The following is a 22242-nucleotide window of genomic DNA, read 5'->3' as shown; positions in this document are numbered from 1 at the left end:
TTGAGTCTTTTGCATGTGTACTACAATCAGGGATCTTAGAGGATCAACAAATTCCCTGATTGTAGCACAGTATGCAATACTATATTTCACTGAACACTGATGATGTTCTGGTTTACTTTGAGGATGTCCATCATTTTGTTCCTTTTCAATCTGTTTTCCTACTCGTTCATCTGTGGGAGACAGCTAGCTGTCCTGAACCTACATAGTAGTATTACTGTGAAGTGACTTGCACTGTAACTAAATTGAATACACACACATATTTCTATACTCACTCTCTTGGGGTCAAAGTCCTCTTTGACTGTGAAACTGTCAACCACACAGGAGGCCAGGCCCTGCTCCACACAGGCCAGGAACAACATCACCAGGGCAAAGATTTGGAAGTCCATTCTAAGCAAAACAAAGTCAAGCATGCTAATTGTCATTTAAAGGAAGAAAAGTCACTCTTACTACTCTACATTTAGTTTACAAAAAGACCAGTTAGTTACCACAAAGCAGCATCTTATTACCTGAGGCGTAGAATGAAGCTGCAGGAAGTTTTCAGTGAAGAGCTGCTGCCGTGTCTGAGCTGTGGTGAGAAGACGCCGTGTGAGCCCTTTTATATCTGATGCACAGACAGGCTCACTGATTATTTTCACTTCTTGAACCTAAATACAGAGTTTAAATCTACCGCTAATCCAGTTAACAAAATCCCCCGCTGTAAGCTGATGAACCATTGCATTCAGCAGTGTGTGGGCTTTATGTAATTGTTTGCAGGGCTCTATAACAGGATACATAACGGCACTTGGCCTGAGCCTCGAGTCACACGCCCAGGGCAAATGTGTTTACATGAGCAGACAAGTGTATTTTAGGCATGAAGATCTCCAATGAGACCAAGTGCAAATATGAGATTTGTTGAGTCATACCTGCTGAGAAGGTAATGTGATACGGTGTAAATGAATGAGATGATTTTATTCAGCAAAAAAACAACCATCTGTCTTCTCCTTTTTTGGGTTGTTTGTGTGTGTGTTTCCATCTTCAGATAAAGTGTTTCCAAATCTCTAGACTGGGATTTTATCCCCAGGAACAAACCATAAAGTTCATGACAGGCCAGTAAAGTTTTTCCAGTTCTGTTTTTATACTTCTCCACATTCACAACTGGCCTTGACCTTATTCACTTAAGATTTCCCAGCATTGCCTGGCCATGTTTAACTGGACACTGATCATAGGTGCTCTTAAATAATAAGGTTTTCTTGTTCATCACTGTAGACAACATTTTTATTTAAAACATAAAAAGATCTACAAAGTTTAAGAATAAAGATGTGGAAAGGAAGAAACAGGAGCATTTTTACATTTAAAGGCCCCACAAATGAAGAACCGTAGCATTTACGTTATAAAACAGTCTAGTGAATAACACGGGGTAATGACGCTCCATCATGTTATGTCAGCAGAGGCTCAGGTGTTCCCGTCTGTTGTCGATTGCTTGGTTAAGTAATGTGCATGGTACTCCTGTGCGTAAATGCTGCCAGAGCTTCAGCCTGTAATCTGGGGTACAATGTGTTGTGTAGGAAACAGCTGAGGTGTGTTACAGGAAGTTTACACCAGTTATGTGCCTGTGAATGTGCATACAGACGCCAAAGTGTAAAGATGTCCCACTTAAAGACAAAGTGACGTTTTTTGTTTGTTTTTTGTTGCTTTTTTTTTTTGCATTTGTAAACCTAATTTGTGTTCTTGCTCACAATGTCATCAGTATTTTTCCATCATTTCTATTTTGTAGAATTTTTATTTTAATTCCTGTTTATCTCTAGTCATTTTAATATCCTTCTTCTTCTTTTTTTTATTTCATTTGTTTGGTGATGTACTTTTAAAAGAAATGGAAGAAAAAAAATTGTAGCCTAATTAGATCACTGTAATCCCAGTCTTGCCACGCTCACCAGTCCTGGGAAGATATTTTTGCTATCTGTGAGAGCTAAGTAAAGCCAAGAGGCATGCCAGTAAGTTCAGTTTCTATTTTTAGTCGATCCTGGCATTGTTATTGTTCTAATAATAGCCTGTCCTGAGAATATTAGGTAAGACCTCTGTGCTGTGACATCCTGGGCCGATCAGGGCTTTCAAAAATATCAACCTGACACATGTCAGCAGTACAAGCTCTGCATCTCTAATCTAAAAAGAAAAGCTAGGTCTAAATGATCCCAGACGTACACAGATGCACACCTACTTTAAACCTGGGTTTAGCATGTCTGGACTGAAGTCATGCCAGGTGACTGCTGAATAATAACAGGTTACCATCAGAGAGGGATGTAAGAATACACAAATATCCCCATGGAATTTCAAGTTTTAGTCATTCTGTATTAAGATGACCACTGATTGCATCTGGGTAAAAAGACTGTCAGCAGTGGTCTTCGCTGTGAGCAACACATGGCCCTCAAGGGACTGTAGGGGAACAGCTGGATTTATGATTATGTCTTCATGTTTCATATAACCCATAATTCTCTCAAGTCAGTGTTATAAAAATTATGATCACGCTGTGTATGTACGCTGTGTACCGGTCAGTAGAATACTGTTTCTGTTTTGTACTTAAACACCACAACGTCAGCAGATTCATCAACTCTGTATCTGTAAGGGAGGACAGGGAGGCCCAGATCTTAGACAAATCAGGGAAATTCTTCAAATCTGGCACAAATGTCTTCTTGGACTCAAGGTTGAACCTATTAGATTTTGGTGGTCAAAGGTCAGAGTCACTATGACCTAGTCCGTCTTATTCTCAACGAGGCAATATCGCAACAACACCTTGAGGGAATTTCTTTAAATTTGGCACAAAAGTCCCTGTAGACTGACAGATGAACTGATCAGAATTTCGTGGTCAAAGGTCAAGGTCACAGTGGCCTCACAAAACATGATTTTGGTCATAACTCAAGAATTCGTACATTAATTATGACAAAATTTCACACAAATGTCTAACAAAAGTAAACAAAGTGATGACATTGTATATCCAAAACGTCAAAGGTCACTTTCACTCTGACATCATAATCTTCTGCATTGACACTTGCCTGGGCTGAATAGCTACATAACTCGGGAATGGATGGGCAGACATTTGGTGAATTGGTGACACTAATCTTGGGAGCCAACCTTAGGGTTAGGGTTGCAAATATCTTCTTTGCTGTTGGATTTAAAATGTGTATGAAGCATCCATGTTTTTTTTTTGTTTTGTTTTTTTTTAAAGTAGCTTCTTTGCAGCTGCATCCATATTTGAAGACTTGTTAACTGTGGTGGCTACATCAGTGTGGACAGACGTGGATGTAAACTGTAACTTGCCTGGCATACAGCTGCGAGGCAGTGTATCTTCTTTCTTACATTTTAAAGACCACATATTTTCTATTGTCAAAAAAATAAAAGGCAGCTTAATTTCTAATATTGTTTCAGCTTGACCCACGTCGACCAATCCTTATAACTTTAAAACTGAAATGAATTTCCTTAGTAAATGATTTTTCTACTCTCATTAAGTGTGTAGCATAGACAACCAAGTATTAACTTTCACATAGGATTGTTGGCTCACTCTACAGTAGGAACTCAACACAGTGAGGAAATTATTGTTTAAGCATATGCCTTTTCCATGAGAGAATTAATAGGTTGCTTATCAGCTTCCTTTAGAAATGATTCTTCTGACATGTAAGCACCTTACTTTTTAATAAGATCAACACAATGAGGCCTGTCATGTTTCAAATCCAACTTTTTCACATAAAGGACAAAAGGTAAGTAGATATTATAACTGGAGAAAATGTGTTGGCAAATAGGAAGCAACTCAACATGATTTCACTGCAACACATTAAAAACTTCTGCATTTAAAAAGGGACAGTTGACCCCAAGATCAAAAATACAAATTTTTCTTCTGGCCTGTAGCTATTTATTGATCTTATTGAGCACCATGAGTGCCATTTAGTTCCAAGCATCTCAATGGCTGATATCGCCAACACTAGGCAACTCACACCAAAACAATCTAGACTGATAAATAGCATGACAGGTGAGAGGGAAAAATATGTATTTTTGCTTTTGGAGTCGACTGTCCCTTTAATATGCTAACTTATGTGAATAAATTCTTAATTGCAAAATAAGTTAAAATTTTAAACAAAGATCTGTTAAAACTGTTATGTAAAGTGGCTAAAGGAGAACACTGACTGTAACCAAGGGTCACATGCTGGTAAAGAAAGACCACAGTTATCATGTACTTCTGTATTTATTCCATTGTTTCATTACAAATATGAACTTAATAACATTTGAATTATTACAATGTTGAGTTGAAGAGCTTTATTTTCTATCATGTAACTAACATGAAATCACTGTATCTGGCAATCCAGAGAGGTGTTGTATTATACAAGGGTACAGTGATAAATCCACAGCACGGTGTGTTTGACTGGTTGGACCCGACTTTGCTGCTAGTACTCCAGGAAAAAGGAGGGAGAGGTTGGGAATTGCACATGGACATCCTCATAGGGGACACCAGCTTTACTTCAAAATAGTATCTTCACTTGCTGTAAGGAGAGAGTAAAATAAGTTTGATTAGTACACGCAGGATTTCAAATATAGTTTACAATTACTGTACATTGGTGTTGCTATTAGCTTACCTTCTCTTAGCTCCTTGGCAATGCGCTCCTGCTCCTCTCGAATCTTTTTCTCCTCTTCCTCAATCCTCCTCTCCTCAGCTGCAATAGGCTTCAGGTAATCTAAGAAAGTAAAGGTTGTTTTTAATCATTCATTATGGGAAAATTACATCTGGTAATATTATTTTAAGTGCACATCTTGTTAAGAAGCACCAACCAAGAATTATATACATGTACACGGACCTGACTTATATGCGTCTACAATGCCAAGTTCCAGTGTGTAGGATTTAGGGGGATATATTGGCAGAAATTGAACATAGTAAGTGCATCTTCTTTAGTGTACATTCACCTGACAATAAGAATTGTCATGTTTTCATTACTTTAAAATGAGCCCTTTATATCTACATAGGGAGCGGTTCCTTGTCTACTATGAGATCTCCATGTTGCATTGCAATGTTTCTAGAGTAGCCAAGAATGGACAAACCAAACACTGACTCTAGACAGGGCCATTCACATTTTTGCATCTGTAGTTAGCAGCCCCTCTGGAGTAAGAGCGTTATGAAAACACTGATTTTTTTTAATGTGAAACTGCTTTAATAATTTTCTATCTCGTTAAATCACATCAGGTCCATTTGTTTTGGAGTGGAGGAGACCTCTACAGATAATTCCACTCACAGTAAAAAAAAAAAAAAAAAAAAAAAGAAAGCTTAACATCTGAATCAGAAATAAGGTGAGGGGGTACTGAGAAAGTGGGCTGTCTGGGAAGTGCCAGATGTGAGAAACTGATTTGTAACATGAAACTGCTTTATTCTGTGTTTTTCATCACCTTGTCTGTTCTTTTCTAAGAGGAAGAGGCCACTGCGAATAATTGGGCTCCAGTAAAAACCTGCTCAACAATGAACACTGACGAATTCCACCAGGAGAAATTTTAGCTGGTTGTTATCTGCAATCCTCATCATTAGCTGCCACTAAATCCCCCTAAATGTTACATACTGAACCTTTAAATAAGATAAACAGAGGAACTGATTGGAGAGTTGCCATCTCTTGGCACTTAAACGTTTAGTGTCCTTTAATCCAGTAACTGGAGTGTGTTATCTAATTAGTCAAGTTGACGATATTGCATGTTTTGCTTTTCTTTGTAACAGAATCTGGTTTTAAACTTAATGTTTAGAGTGTAAAATCTTCTTCTATATTCACTATATTACAGTGGGTTTATCTCAGTGCGCTTTTCCAGTAAAGTCCAGCACACATGGTAACTGATCAAAAGAACTCACCATATCTCTTCTTGCCATAGATGATGCCAGCAATCAAAGCTGAATACCTTGCAGTCTGTAAAGGAGAAAGAAATACAAATCAATGCAGTGAAATCCTTCCAAAGCTAACGCAGACTGTCAGTCGTGTAGGTGACAGGTGAGGTGTTAAGGCAAATGACAACTGAACGACCTTCTGCCACTCAGGCTTCATCACTTCTACATCTATAGGAATGTCTAAGAGACAATACCCAGTAGCCTTTACATGCTAACTCAGCACTGCTTCCCATGATGTTGACACACCCGCTGAACTCTATACAGTTGTTTAAAGAATTTATCTATAACCTTCAACTGAACAAGTGTGGTGCACACACCTTAATTCGGCAAAAACAGATTCAACCGAGAAGCAGTCGTTTTGTTAAAAGATACACCTAAACACTCTGTCCATCTCGTGTGTGCAGCCCTTCACTACCAAAAATGAACAGCAGTGGGCGGTAAGGGGAACGACAATTTACTCCAAAACACGAGTAAAGTTAACAGCTGAATTTAATACTTTGACTACTGGTAAACTCGTTTTTTACTGAGATAACAGATGCGACTTTCATGTTGCAATACCTTCCACTGGATTAATTTCCATTACATCCAAGGGCACTGCTATTTATAACAACCAATAAACGTTTCAATGGAGACAGCTAACGCTACTCACTGTAACTGTTAACGTTAGCTGCTAGCTAGCAACGTCAAGGGTGACGTCCCGTCAATACACATTACGCTAACATTACACGATAACATTTGTCAAATCTAATGTTAAAACAAAGCTATAATGTGGTAAAATGCAACTACTTACTTGACTCTGGGTTGACTAACTCACGTTACAAGTTACAGTAACGTTGCAAAGTTACAGCTATCATTGGCTGTAAGATAGCATGCTTCCAAGCTAGCAGTTAGCAGGTTTGCGTGCTCTATGTATCTAGCAGCCTGAAAGACAGTTGTAAAGGTCGTTTACAGTAAAAGACGACAAACCACAACATATACAGCAACACAAACCTTAATCAAGGGCGACACTGCAACTGGAGGTGCCATCGTTTTACAGCAGGCTAACAACTAGCTGCAGAGGTCACTTCACAACCAGAGGACTGTGGGAGAAGACACTTCTTCTTCTTGAGGATTTAATGTAGCTGATATGTTGAACTACTGCCACCCTCTGGGGGAAACTGTCCACTGCAGGGGTAATCGCTTGCTTCTTCCACTAGTGTAAAAAATAAAAATCAGTGCATTATATTAGGCAAATAATATCTCTTTTGTGCCACAAAATGTCATCGTCTGCAAATGAATATCTTCTCATATCTAATGACATATTTCTAAATATATGTTTTATATAATCGCAAATAATATGAAAATAGTCATAGGGTGAAGTCAGACACTTTCTGGTAGATTACCTAGAAAAACACCTAAAACTCTGAAGACTACCTTGAATATTACTCGTAGAACTTGTATTTCTGCTATATTTCTACAAAGGAAATATGTTGCTAAGCAAAATATTTTAAAAAACTATGGACCTTCAAACACATCAAGAACCTCTACCTCACTCCGACATGTTCAAGTAAATGGGAGAGTCATATATGTTTGGATTTTAAATGGTTAAATCCATTGATCAGTTCAGTCAATAATTCATTAAATTGGAAATGATTCAGCCCACAGGCCCACACTTAATCGTTTAATAGTGTAACAGAATTTTGGATAACTGATGCTGACAGCAGACAAAGGAAAACACATTTTGTATACATCACATTTACAATTGTTACAATATTACAATAATTACATAATTTAAAAAGCACTTTTATTTTCACTTCTTGTTTTAGGGCAGTACTCCTGTTGTGTCCAGGGGCTCCTGAGAGTGGATTAGAACTAATCAAACCGCATAAAGCTGTCCACTGAGCACACTCTGTCACCCTCATTTTACCACGTCAGATCATCTGAAGTTACACAATGTATTGGGAAGTTTATTTTAACTTCAGTGAATAAATGTGAAGCTTTGTAAACACTGAAAGTGGCTAAAAGGCTTCTTAAACAGCTTTGCGTTGAAACAAGCAGGTACACTGAGCGATCACTCTGTAGAACCCACAACAGATTTTTATAAATCGGTCTATGTGCAGATTAAAGCATTGAAACATATCCAAAAAGTACCCATACCCAAAAATACCCAATAGCTCTGAGAAACCATCAAACGTCAAGGAAGCAAGACAAAGAACACATTGGACAGGTTATAATCACTTCAGAAAGGGGATACGAAGAGCACTGAGGTGTTCAGCTACTGTCAGAGATCACACACACACACACACACACACACACACACACACACACACACACACACATGCACACACACACTCTTGTAGGTAGGTGGTTATCAGGGTGGTTGCTGTGCAGCTTTGTAAAGGCAGCTATGCACATTAAAGGGATAGTGCACCCAAAAATGAAAATTCAGCCATTATCTACTCACCCATATGCCGGCCAGCACACCTAATGGCATATGGCGCCCCAGACTAACGTCCAAGAACACAAAATTGAATCCACAAAGTACCTCCATACTGCTCATCCATAGTGATCCAAGTGTGCTGCTGCCGTGACATAAAAAGTTGTTTCGAAAAACATCATATGAACTCTGTTTTAGCCTCACTGTAGCCTGTAGCTCTGACTGCTTCTCTGTGCTCCGCGTTCATGTGTGCGTGCTCAGGGTGATCAGGGTCCAGATTCTTAAGTGCAGGCATCGCCAATTCCCAGTCTGAGCAGCAAAGACTTTCCTCATCCGTTGGCATTGCTTTGCATTTGAAACAACTACACCACCAGGTTTCCAGTGCTCGACTCCGGTATTCTGCGGCTGGCTGAGAGTTAGGCTCATGAGCTGCAGCGGCTGCTTCGTCCAGTAGCCTGAGTTCCGTCCGTATACTCGGGCTCAAACAAATACGACTCAACAAAGAAATGCTGTTCCTCCTCAATTTCAGAGTATTCAGACATGTTGGGCTGTCCTTTGCTAAAAGATCGTAGTGCAAATTATCTTTTAGCTCTGTGGTTACTGCTGTCTCCCCCTGCGGTGCACCTGTCACGTGATGTAAACACGGGTGAGCAAAGCTCATGCTTTCGCTGGTCTCGCGCAGGCACGCACACGTGAACGCGGAGCACAGAGAAGCAGTCAGAGCTACAGGCTACAGTGAGGCTAAAACAGAGTTCATATGATGTTTTTCGAAACAACTTTTTATGTCACGGCTGCAGCACATTGGATCACTATGGATGAGCAATATGGAGGTACTTTGTGGATTCAATTTTGTGTTCTTGGACGTTAGTCTGGGGCGCCATCTACCATTAGGTGTGCTAGCTGCTCCCCCCGCCGATCTCCGCAAGGGATGTGAGGACTCTAAAACTTCACCAGGGCCTCCATCAGCATATGGGTGAGTAGATAATGAATTTTCATTTTTGGGTGCACTATCCCTTTAAAATAAAACAAAACAAACACAAAAAAGGCTCAGTGTGAATCAGTTTATTGCTTGAATTAAAAATGGTATGGGGGGCCACCCAGCACTCTACTGTGGGCCAGATTTGACCCTCAGAATGGAAGTGGAGCACCACTGGTGTAAGATTTTGTGTTAGGATGGGAGGAGTTGGCCACCATCTTTCCTGCCTGCCTGTATTAGGGTCCTAGAGATGCATAGGTCCTGGAGGGACAGCAGATTGCAACCAATCACCTTTTCAGCAGAGCAAATGATAAGCTGCAGTCTGCCCTTGTCCTTGGCAGTGGCTGCAGCACACAATCAGTTATGGAGGAGGTGAGGATGGACTCAATGACGGCAGGTCATAAGTGCATCAACGTCTTTTGTAGGTCGTCCATCCTCTACTGTGATTTTTTTGGTGAGGAAGCTGATGCTCAGCTCCAATCAGTGACTGTTGATTCATGTAGGGCAGTGGTTCCCAACTGGTCCAGCCACAGGGTTCAGATTTCTCCTTTATTATTAGAGCAAGATCCACACAAATTAATACATTCAGCGTCATACTTGCATTTGGCTGTGTCATTGAGCTAGTTTGCTGTCTCTGTCAAGTAGCTGTCCCTCAGTCACTTCAACACATTCTCACTCCCACCTTGTCACCTATCAGTGTTTAGTTATGGACTTTTTACATCAAGATATGACGTGTAAGGTACCCTGGGTGCGTTGGTTGTTGATGTTCTGGGACGGCATGTCAAGTTCTGCCTGTTACGTGCATTGTCTGTTTTCAAAATACATTTCTGTTTCCACAGTAAATGTACAGTTTCCATACAGTCTCTTTCAAAATTAACAGACTATGTCAATATAAAACCCCAAACTGTCCTTTTTTTCCTTCGACAACAAAAGCATGTGGTTGAGTGTAGGAACAATGAGCAGTGTTTGGCTTTACAATCTAATGGGAAGCAAACACCAATCTCCAGCGTGAAAGTCAGTGGTTGTTGGGTCATGATCTACCAGTTGGGAACCACTGACGTAGAGTGATGAGAGCACGTGGGGCTGCATTCTTTCTAAAATCCACAACCATTACACTGCCTTTTGAGCATGAGATAAATAAAACCTACCTGATTATTTTGTTGTTAATGTCTTTTTTAAAAATGTGTTTGAGCTTTCATGAACAAATTCATGTGTTTTTGATCGAACACGTCAGTCAATTTTTTCACTTTAGGGAAAGGTTTGGATTTCACCCTGATGTCTGGTGTTGAACTATACTGACGGTCAAAACATTTTTCTTGAATTTTTCTTTGATATATTTGTGTCTGCACTGAGGTAAGGTTAAGGGTTTAAATTAGGTATCAACTTACTTGGTGTCAGGGTTAAGGAGCACCTTCTCATCCAGAACAGAAAGCCCTCCAGCTAAAGCAAGCTGACCTGAGAATAGTTTCCCAGACTGCCAGATTTATTAGTTCAGGTCATCTTAATTGTCAGACTCAAAGTCCATTAGAAAAACATACAGCACCTGCAAAATACAAGACAGACATTAAAATAACAAGATTTTTTTTCCTCAGTCACAATTAAACCAATGTTTCCACAGCAGTGACTGGTATCTTATAACACTTAAATATAGGATTTGACAGCAGCATGATTCAGGAGTCAAAGGTATTGTAGTGTGGTCACCTCTGGTTGGAGCAGTTTGACCAAGAAGGGCACCTATCTAGTTAAAGGCCAAAGGGGTAGGTGCTTGAGCACCACCTGGTGCCTATCTGTGCACATGTCATGCAGGGAACACAGGGATCCGAAGAGACGATATCACTCAATAAAATGAATAAAATTAAAATGAACTGAAATGAATTAACTCAAATTAGATTTTAAAAAGTGTCACATTAGATGGGATGCAGTATACCCCATTTTTGTGCCTCAGTGTTTTACACACCTTGTCTTGGACGCAGTAACATCCTCTTAGAGACACAGTTTACACAGTGTTGATCATCTCTACTCTCTAGTCTCAGTGGACTATTAAATGCAACATGACAGCTGTTGTGGCCGATTGTTCTGATTACTGTTACACTTGTCTGACTTTTATTGTGGTTGTCAGAATCAACATGTTTTCAGAGGCAAAACTGAGGAATGTTAATTATTATGTATAACTGTGGGTAACAATTTATTTGGACAGTCCCCCCACATATAGTTTAGAGAGTATTTGTAATATTTCAACAGCTTATTAGTTGAGATTCAATAATTCAATTGTTGTACTGTATGTTTATCTACAAAATATATGTGACAATTCCAAACATATTCTCAAAACAACTGAGTTGATTTTGAACTAAAGTACGTAGGTATGTTCATAAATTGTCACATATACTCTATAGATAATCTGTTCAACATCTACAAAGCAAAACCATTGAATTGTGAATGTCAATAAGCTGTTGAAATATTACAAATGCTCTATAAATTATCTGCAGGCAGACCATCCAAATAAACCAGATTGTGTTATCCAAATGAGGGTTAAGCTAGCTGATTCCTCCCTCACTGAGTAGAGACAACACTACTGAATATCCAACACATTGTCATCCCAGCGTGGACCTACATGTCAAATATGATGCTAGATACCCTCCTGCGTCAGTTTTGGATGTTCAGGGATGCAATGTCAATTTACACTCATTACATGCATACAGTCTTTTTTTTTTTTTAAATAAACTTACAACATAGATAAAACTCTTCATCTTTATGGTGATTCCTTGGGTTTAGGCAAAAAAAAGCGTGGTTAGGTTTGGAAAAAGGAGGACATCATGTTTTAGCTGAAAATTCACACAGGTACTACACATTGGGCTTTTGGATGAAAGTCAAGAGTTTGTTTGACCCAACCACCTCCCCTCCTGCCCACCTTATAGGCATTTTCTCACTCTTTGTATTATAGTAGTTGCTGGTGGCAGTTTCTAACGCCGATGGCTAGTGCGTATCATACCATCACAACAGGTGCCACTCTGACATCGAAGTCCACTGACAAAGCGGAGGTATTTGACAACTTGGGTAGCCACTGCCTCTAAAACTGACACATCAGGTGCATATTATACTGCTGTGAAAAGTGTCTTTGTGCCTTGGTGTCTGACGTTGAATCACTGACAAAGCGGCGGTATTTTTGGAGCTGGAATGACAACAGGCTGGAATGTCATATGTGAGTGCACACAACTCAACCTTAAGTACTTTAGCTCCTCAATCCCTCATTACTGTTACACTCTGCTCATTAAAGGGAAGATACAAATGAATATGATTTGGATCGATTTCATTTGTTTTATAAAGTGGAGAATGTGAGTTCTAAAAACTATTCTGTTTTCTTCCTCAGGTGGCTTCCTGTTGCTGAGATCCCCCCCAATGACCCAGTCTTCCCTACCAGGACGATGAGGAAGAGGTTGCTGTGGTCGGGGTGGATGACCTGGATGAGCTTCAAGAGGCTGAGCCTCAGGGAGGTAATTTAGAGGGTGAGCAGCAGTTCCCACTACCTCACTATGGGATGGAGGGTCCTGCTTTTCCTTATGGTCCTTATGTTTTTTCCTCCTGCGTTTCCTGCTGCTCACCCTCCTGCTTTTCCTGCTGTTTTCCTTCCTGTGTTTCGTGCTGCTTTCCCTGCTGCTTTCCTTCCTGTGTTTCCTGCTGCTTTCCCCGCTGCTTTCCCTCCTGCTGTCCCTCATCCTTTTGCTGATCGTTATGCTTTTCCTCACGCTGCTCCTGTTTACCCTAACCCTGACCCTGAAGACGACCCTCCTGCTTCCCCTTTCCCTGACCCTGTAGACGATCCTTCTGCTTACCCTCACCTTGACCCTGAAGATGGCCCTTCTGCTTCCCCTTACCTTGACCGTGAAGACGACCCTCCTGCTTCCCGTCCCCTGACCCTGTAGACGATCCTTCTGCTTACCCTCACCTTGACCCTGAAGGTGACCTCCTTGAAATTCTAGAGCATCTGCGTCGCCAAAACGGGTACCTGCAAGATGATGAGGACATCTGGCCCACCCCCCAAGAAGATCTTGAAGATGCAGTGGTTCCTGCATCTGTTGGCATCAGCCCCCCCAGGAAGAGAGCCTCTGTGTCTAACAGGGCTAGTGACACCCCAGTTAGCGTCTTGCACTGGGACTTTTTGGCATACCTCCTCATTCTATGCACAGTGGATTGATCAACTTTTCTTTCATCCTGAGGGCCAGCCTTTGCATCTGATGAGGCTGACAATGTCCCATGTAGTCCTCGCCTCTGGCAGGGCTGTTGACATCCCGTGCATGTAGTCTTTGCGTCTGGCAGGGCTAAGGAAAACAAGTAGCCTTTGCGTCTGGCAAGGCTGGTGACACCCCAGGTAGCGTCTTGCACTGGGACTTTTTTGGTGTATTTCCTCATTATTTGCACAGTGGACTGATCAACTTTTCTTTCATCCTGAGGGCCGGCCTTTGCGTCTGGCAAGGCCGATGATGTCCCAGGTAGTCCTCGCACCTGGCAGGGCTGTTGACATCCCGTGCATGTAGCCTTTGCGTCTGGCAGGGCTGGTGACACCCCAGGTAGCGTCGTGCACGGGGACTTTTTTGGTGTATTTCCTCATTCCTTGCACAGTGGATTGATCAACTTTTCTTTCATCCTGAGGGCTGGCCTTTGCATCTGGCGAGGCCGACAATGTCCCAGGCTGTTGACATCCCGTGCATGTAGCCTTTGCATCTGGCAGGGCTGAGGAAGAGAAAGTAACCTTTGCGTCTGGCAGGGTGAAGAACTTCCAACTTGGTTGGTGCTTAAATGAACACCATTTTCCATCTCATAGCACCAGCGGCTCCTGCTGGTTAGTCTGTGGTCTGCACAGTGGGGGTTAGCTTGAATCACCTACCTCTCATGCCCCTGTCCACCCACCCCCCATGTGACCAGTGAAGCCCCCCAAAAGCAATTTGGTTGAAGTCTGGGTAAGCATTAAGTAATTTGAGCATTATTTTTCCTTAACATCTTCCCCCACAGGTCAGAAATGTCTTTATATGGCCAAAAAGGTAAGTAACTATGTTATATATATCATATTCATAATATTCAATCATTTAAAAAGTATTTGTCTCATTAACCTTTTTTGTCTTACCAAGGTCTTATCTCACCCCACCGTCTGAGCTGCTGCTATTTACCACGCACTAAAAAAGTAAGTATGAGCTTGTAACTTAGAAGAAAAGTGACCTAGGCTAGAATATAACATAGACACAGAAATTAATGTATTCTACTGTGTAAACTAGCAACATATTGTGTACACTGCCTGTTTGTTAATAGACTATCACGTTTCGCAGTCTTAAGTTTATTTGACTATCTTACAATTATCTATGCTCCCTCTCTTAATCCACCACCTGAGCTGTTAATGTTCACCGTGGACGAAAAAGTAAGTATGAGCTTCCGATAGAAAGTAATCTATACAATTGTGTAAAGTAGCCACATACTGAATACCATACCTGTTTGTTAATTGAATATCAGATATTAAATAGCTAATGGTTTGTTTGTTTTACTGACCGTTACTTATGCTCCCTTTCTTTCTCCACCACAAGCTGCTGCCGCTCACTACAGATGACAAAAGTTAGTATGAGCTTCTGACATGTAAACAAAGTGTCCTAGAATAGGATATTATGTAAAGACAGAGCAAGCAATGTGTGTTACTGTATTGTAAATCTGTACATCTCTATATTATGCTTGTCCAAACTCATTAAATATTGTTTTATCAACTGACTTAAAAAGAAAATCACTATGAATAAGCTAAAATTTGCAAACCTAATTGTTAATGTAAAATCATTTTATTCTGCAGCTGTTCACTGTTAAGTAAGATAAATAATGAATAATATTGTGTAAACTAGCTACATATGCACCTGTTTCTCCTTACGCTATCACTTACTTAATAAATCAAAGAGTATATGTGTTTCACTCAGTCTGCAGGACCAGTGCACTGCTCCAACTTCCACTCAGGAAGAAAAGAAAGGAGAAAGATGTGTAAATGCAGTGCTCAGTGACAAAGACGACAGGCTCATATCCGACCTATAGGACAAACTGGAGAGCAGACTGCGGTAACAGTTAAAGGAATAGTTTGAATTTTTTGAAGTGGGGTTGTAAAGGGTTCTTGTCCACAGTCAGTGTATTACACACAGTAGATGTCAGTCTCCACACCCCCAGTTTGGAGAAGCAGGCAGGAGTCTGACACAGAAGCTTAACAATTTACTGCTGTGAATGGGGACAAGTGACAAATCTTATTTAGCCAGCTAAACCAAGTCCCACCTAAAACCAAAAAAAAAAAAAAAATCAATATCAGTTTAAGTGTTTTTTTAGCCTGCTGAACATGGGAGCTGCTGGTCTGGTCGCTTTGACAACAGCATAGATGGGGAACTGAAGCTGTTAACGGTTTCCCCGTCAAAATGGGCTGTCTGATGGAAAGGTAGAGTGGTGAAAATACACTCAATAAAGCATACACTTAAACTGATATTGATAATGATTTGATCGAGATATAAGTTGTTCCCTCATTTTGGTTAATTTGTGCACTTGAGATATGACTCATTCCTTTGTTTTGGGTCATTCGTGCCCTCAAGATGTAAGTCGTTCCCTCGAGATGTAAGTCCCTTGTAAGTTCCCTCGTTTTGGTGAAATCGTGCGTTCGAGATATAAGTTGTTTTCCCAAGGTATGGTCATTCCCTTGAGATATAACTCTTTCCTCGTTTTGGTTCATTTGTGCACTCGAGATATAAGTCATTCCCTTAAGATACAAGTAGTTCCCTCGAGATATAAGTTCACTCACCAGTTGTTTTAATGTTTTGGCTGATCAGTCTATAAACCTATTAACTTATGCGTTCACACAGTCAGCCGTCTTTACGGCTTTTGGCAGCCCCTACCGTGTTGCCTTTGGCTTGGGTTAAATTCTTGAATTCTTCATATTTGTTGAGGATGATCGTCTGCTCCTCTTGGGTGAAGTCAGCTGCTCTGTAGGACTTCTCCATGGCTTTGGGACATGCTGCAAAAACCGCTCCTTTTATGTGGATGGGCTTATAACTAGATTAGGAAAACCAGGCTTGATTTACCGTGTTGATATCACAGTCATGTGACCGCTTAGCTTGATTACGATTGTTAGAGTTAGTTGAGCCAGGTTACGAAAAGATATCCTGTGTAAGATGGCTTCGTAGTACAGTCCTCAGTTCAGTCAACTCTGTCTTTTCCTATGTAATGTAAACGACACACGACGATAATCTCATAACAGAAAACCTAGAAGCATCGAAAACATGATCCAAAGATTCACCGTCAGCCAAGACTTAAATTACCTGTGGGCTACATGTAGCATTAGTAGAGAGCATTTCTTGCTATTTAGTTGGATGATGATGAAACCCCTCTAAATATGTCACATAAAACACTTTAAAGTTACACCAGACTGTTTCTGCTGCTGAAGTAAAGAGTGGAAAAGTAGTTGATGATTAATGAGGTCTATCTGACCGATGTGTTGCATTTATAATAAAAGGAGCCAATTAACAGCGTGTGGATTATATTAATAATAAATATTATCTGTTTCATCCTAGTTCTCATCACACAGGTGTCTCATGTTATGTTGAGCTGCAGTGATGGAATCAGAGTGTAAAATAGCAACACTATCAGTGTGGACTAAAATAAACTTGACAGAAACTGAAGTACTGCTAATTACAAATTAGTGCTGTTGTGACAAAAACTGCAAGTTACATTCTAATAACATACATCAATTTATTTACAGCCCAAAAAGTCACTGCAGAAAAAAACAAGTCCAAACTGGTAGAAAAAGATTTCTGCACACTTACATCTCTGCAGTGTTTCACTTTATTGTTGAGCTTTCAGTCCAGTAGATCTTCATCAGAGCATACATGAGGCAACAATGGGCTGGCAGGTAAAGTAACCAGTAACCAGTCTCAGGCCAATCACTGGCAGTATGCAACACACCTGTGCATGACCCTGCTGATAGAAACTCCAAAAAAGCATTTCAAAGCATCAGAGCTCTGCTGCTTCAAGAAGACAATAAAATGTTTATATCACGACACCAACAGCTCAGTTCCCTCACCAGGTGGCACCTCTCCTCGTGTCTCAATCAACAGAGGTATAAAACAAGGCTGTCCAATCTCACCATCACTTTTCTTATTGCAGCAGAGATGCTTTCAGTTCTTGTTAAAAACTCTGGGGCTGAGAAACTGAGTGTCTGTAGGAGCGATATAGTTGTAAATCAGCCGGCAGATGACACAACTTTATTATTAAAAAATGTGGAGCAGGTTCCAAAGGCCATCGAGACCATTGATCTCTTTTCTAGAGCATCTGCTCTTAAACTGAATTTGACCAAAAGTGAACTATCAGCCATACATGACTGCCATCTTGCGGCAGCACACGGCACTCCCATCAAGTCAACTGTCAGATACCTGAGTGTGCACATTACAACAGACAATTAACTGAGTGAATCCTTCAATGTCTGAAACAAGATGGATGAATGCAAATCAAGATCAGGCAGCTAGCTGAACAGAGAGCTCTTTCTCCTTGGTCATATTTACATAACAAAGATGAATAAGTTAATACATTAATAAGTTCAATTCACTACAATACAGATAAAAAAAAACAGCATAAAATATCATATAAAATAAACAAACACATGTTCATCTTTTCTAATTGTCATTTTTGCAATTAAAAATACAACTTTAACGTTAGCACTTAAAAAAAAAACCTCAGGGTGTGTTTGCACCTCTACCCTGCCTTAACAATATTATCTATTTAAAACAGCTCACCAGGCGAGCATGTGCACAGGAGTGTTCACAGATGAAGAATGAGACACACACACACCTGTGCTCCATGAGCCTCTGAACAGCTCAGGTGCTCTCACCTTGACTGGCCAAATTAAATGGTAGGCTAAATGGACTGCACTTGTATAGCACCTTACTAGTCATCCAACCACTCAAAGCGCTCATTCACCCACCCATTCATACACTGGTGGCCAGGGCAACCATACATGATGCCACCTGCTATTCAGTTTTTAATACACTCACACAGCCATCGGGAGCAATTTGAGGTTCAGTATCTTGCTCAAGGACATTTCAACATGCAGACTGGAGGAGGAGGCGTCCACCGGTCGTGCTGTCGCTAACTGTTGCCATGGTTCCGCGTTGTGTTTGGGTTTTTAGCGTCCTGCTGAGGTAGCGTGTGGTCTCTCTCACGGCGAGCTTTGCGTTTACAATGCGCAGATAAAACGGACCGCACTCACACCACCTCCGGCTCGCTTCAGAGGGGTTAGCGCAAAACAAAATGCTGAGTCACTGCTCTGAGTCCGCTGAGAGGGCTGAAAAGGACACTGTCGCATCAAAAAAAAGCCAACGCTGATTGGTTGTTGTGTGTGCTTTCTAGTGCTGATTGGCTCACAGATAGAACCTGACGGAACCAGGGTAGAGTTTGATTTGAGAGACAGAACCTTTTTGTTTTATAAATAAAAAAGTCCAAAACTGCATAGAACTTCAAAAAAAACACGCACACAGTGTTAATAAGTTGTCACAGAATAATAATGTATGAAAACTAGATTTTGACAAACATGTCAGATGAACCTTATAATTCCAAAGTGACGTAATGACAATGTAGCCAAAAGGGGGCGGGGTGACGGAATTTGTTCTGTGATGTCACAAAGGCACCTCACATCAAAGCTCCAAAAGTTTGTAAGTACAACCCAATCTCCATAATATTTTCTGAAATCAACCGCGGAAGTTTGAATCTTCCCCGCGCCGTCGCACCATACACACAAGCGAAATTTCGTCAGTCAAAATGAATTGGGCAAGAAATACCGATCCTCAAGCAAGTAGGATTGCTCAACTGCAGGAGCAACTGGAAGTCGCCATTAACCGTGAGAAAAGTTTAATGGAGCAAAACAAACAGCATCAGAAAAGGATTGTTTCTCTCGCTTCAGTGGAGCATGATATTGCTCAGCTAGAAGCTATTATCAGAGGGCAAAGCGCTGAGCTGGACGTGTGCATAAAGAGCTCCAGATATCTCAATCTGCCCATACACAGTGTAGTTCTGAAAAGAATGAGCTCGAAAAACAAATTGTGGACTTGAAAGGGATCTTGGCTGACTCTGAAAAACAACTGTCGGCTGAAAAGATCCTCAGAGAACACAAGGAAAATGAACTGAGGAGGTTTCGTAACATTGAGACGGACAACAAGAAACTGACCTCAGAAGTGCAGGCACTGCAGCACGATATAGCAGTGTTGACGGAGCAAAACATGTCTGCCTCCAAAAGACTTGAACAGCAGAAACAACTGCTAATTGAGAAGGACACCGAACGGGACAAGATCACGGAGAAGTATGAGAAACTGAAAGCTCGATCCAATTCATACAATGAAGAGGTAAAAAAACTGCTCCTTTGTCAAGAATTTGTTGATAAAGCGAAACAAAAATCGGAAGAATTGAGAAAGGAAATTGAAATTCAGAAAGACCAAAATCAAATTCACCAGGATAACATAAGTTGCTTGAAAAGGCAAATTAAAAACCTGGTAAGCGAAAGAAATGAGCTTAAATCAGTACAAATAGAAATGAGCTGCCAGATGGATCAGATGAGGATAGCTATAGATGCTCAAAATTTAGAAATTGAGTTGCACAAAAGTGAAGCGTTTAAACAGAGTAGCTTAATTTCAAAGCTTCAAAGTGACGCAAACATCGGCAAGAAAGTCAAAAGAAAACTTGAAAAGAATGCCGATGAAACAATGCAACGCATCAAGGACCAGGACCAGGAAATAAATGATCTCAAAACTGAGATTAGAGATAAAAGGAACAAGCAGACTGAGATGAAAATCCAGATGACCGTTCTCAAGACTGAGAGAGACCACACCCTTGAGAATCTGTTCAGGGCCCAGAGAGAAATTGATCTGCTGACTACAAGAGTTGAAAAACAGCAGCAGGAGATCCAAGCCAGGACTTTGGATCAGAAAAAAATGGGCAGAGAGCTGGACCAGGTCAAGAAGGATTGTGACACTGTGCGCAACCAGCTGATAGAGGTCAGTAGGAAACTGGAGAACACACAGGTGTTGCAGGACAGATATAAAGACAATGTGAAACGGGACCTTAAGCTGGAGGAGGAGAAATACAGGGTGATCCTGACAGAGAAGGGGAAGTTAGAAAGAGAGCTGCAGCTCTCTACGCACCAGGTATCGCAGCAGCAACATACCATCACTATCCAGAAGGCTGCAAAAGACTCCTTAGAGCAGACAGTGAAAACACTCAGGGAGGAAGTTGAGTCCCTCACGCTGCACAACAGGGAGTTTGAGACTGAGATTGACGGACTGAGAGAGGCTTTCGAGAAGCTTCTTAGGCAGAAAATTGTGTTGATCACAGACAGAGCGAGGAGTGGAAAGCAAGTCTATGATTCCACCTTTCTGCTGTATAAATACAGGCAGCGCTACCAGAAAGAGCGCCGTGTGCAGCGCCACGCGGCACTCGTTGTGAAACAGCACGAAGAGATCGAGGAGCTAAAGCTCCTGTTGGCACAGCATCAGGATAACGCAGTGGTGAAGCTGGCGAAGAGTCAGTGGGACAACAGAGAGCTCAAGAAGCAGCTCATGGCATTAAAGGGTGAAAAAGTCAAGTACGAGGTGACTTATCAGCGTGCCAGGGAAGAAAACAAAAAGCTCACAGAGGGCCTGAGTGAGATGAAGGTGGACGCTCGGCACAAGCTCAAAGCAGAGCACCAGGGTGAGCCTCCGCAATTATCGAGGCACACTCGGTTCCCTCTCTCTGCTGACAGGACCCCGTCTCAGTCTGAAGACAGGTCTAGTCGTGTGCCCGTCCTCCCTCCCCTCACCAAAACGACCCAGCCTTGTGTGAGAAAATTGGTGCCGCGGCCACCTCCACCCTCAGCTCCAAAGTCTACACCTGACTTGAAGTTGCGCGTCAGAAGAGTGCTCCCGCCTCAAGCAACACCTGTCCGAAAGTGAATGTTTCCGACAACACAGTGACCCCTACAGGACAAATTAACACCGGACACCATGGATGGCTCCTACAGTGCTCACTAATTGACCCTTCGCTAAGTCCCACCCCCGGACGCAGACTGGCTTTAGCTGCTAATATCTTTGTATTTTTAAGGTGTTGTTGCTGCTGAGTCAGTTTGACATCCTGGATATATCCTTCAAGCACATTTTGTAGATCCCTCTCTCTGCTTCTCTCTGGAATCACGATGTCATTTTTCCAGAAACATGATATCATTTTTTCAGGGAGTGCAGTTAGTTACAGTGTGGGCTTGTCAGGCCATCACAAAGGGGCGTGGCTTAGCAAAAGGTCAATTCTCTGCTTTTCCACTCAGGTTTTTCTGTGTGCATTTTCAATTTGTGCACCAAAAACCCTGAGTGCAAACGTACCTACAGAAAGAGTCCTGGCCTCAAATCCATCTGGCTGCTGTCTCTCCGTGTGGAGTTTGCATGTTCTCCACTTGTTAGGTCGGGTTTTCTCCGGGATGCTCCGGTTCGCCCGATGACATGCAGGTTAGGTAATGGAGTAGCTGGGCTCAGCAGGTTAAGCAGGGCATCTACTGATCCCTGGCTTCTCCTGGCACTGAACCCCCAGCTGTTCCAACACCTAACTTTAGTAATAATAAAATAATTGCAATTGGAATTACTGCCTTATGGTTGTATGTCTCCATGCACAGTTTACATCAGTGTCTGTGAAAACATGATGCTTCACACCCATTGTTCTCAGACAGCACAGAAGATCTATACAGCAGAGTTTCAAGGTGGGCACTGAAGATGTGTGTCACCAATTAAATATCAGTTCCTATGATATGACCTTGAGTAATAGCCAGAAAAGTGTTTTATGTAGAACATTATGAAGTCACAGTGAAGCTGACCTTTTGGATATTAAATGTCATCACTTCATTATTTTATCTGCTTAATTGTGCGTCAGCTCTATGCAGAGCCTATGCACCTGACCTACCCC

The 22242-nt window shown here is 41.5% G+C and overlaps 2 protein-coding genes across 4 annotated transcripts in view; both read right to left on the bottom strand.

Moving 5' to 3' along the window:
• The window catches only part of LOC125891001 (purpurin-like), a 36833-nt gene that overhangs the window by 1564 nt on the left and 13027 nt on the right, over positions 1–22242 (bottom strand). Inside the window, exons 1-3 of one of the 3 annotated variants that reach the window (XM_049579973.1) lie at positions 18321–18435; positions 507–565; positions 273–387 (exon numbers count right to left, since the gene is read on the bottom strand). In XM_049579973.1, coding sequence (XP_049435930.1) covers positions 273–386 — 114 coding nt within the window. In that variant the 5' untranslated portion in view covers position 387; positions 507–565; positions 18321–18435. Of the gene's footprint in view, positions 1–272; positions 411–506; positions 566–18320; positions 18436–22242 lie in introns of those variants that run through there. The other 2 variants (XM_049579972.1, XM_049579971.1) reach the window with 2 other exon arrangements.
• On the bottom strand, positions 4192–7024 carry LOC125891003 (ATP synthase subunit e, mitochondrial-like). Its single transcript, XM_049579974.1, has 4 exons — positions 6872–7024; positions 5849–5903; positions 4599–4697; positions 4192–4505 (listed from the first exon to the last, which is right to left on the bottom strand). Exons 1-4 carry the CDS (start codon positions 6905–6907, stop codon positions 4480–4482), a joined length of 216 nt encoding a protein of 71 aa, XP_049435931.1. The 5' UTR covers positions 6908–7024; the 3' UTR covers positions 4192–4479.

The sequence above is a fragment of the Epinephelus fuscoguttatus genome, linkage group LG6 (genome assembly GCF_011397635.1).
Source record: "Epinephelus fuscoguttatus linkage group LG6, E.fuscoguttatus.final_Chr_v1".
In the NCBI taxonomy this organism is placed as follows: Eukaryota; Metazoa; Chordata; class Actinopteri; order Perciformes; family Serranidae; genus Epinephelus; species Epinephelus fuscoguttatus.
Note: the sequence above shows the minus strand (reverse complement) of the source record. Positions and strands in the feature narration are given on the sequence as shown.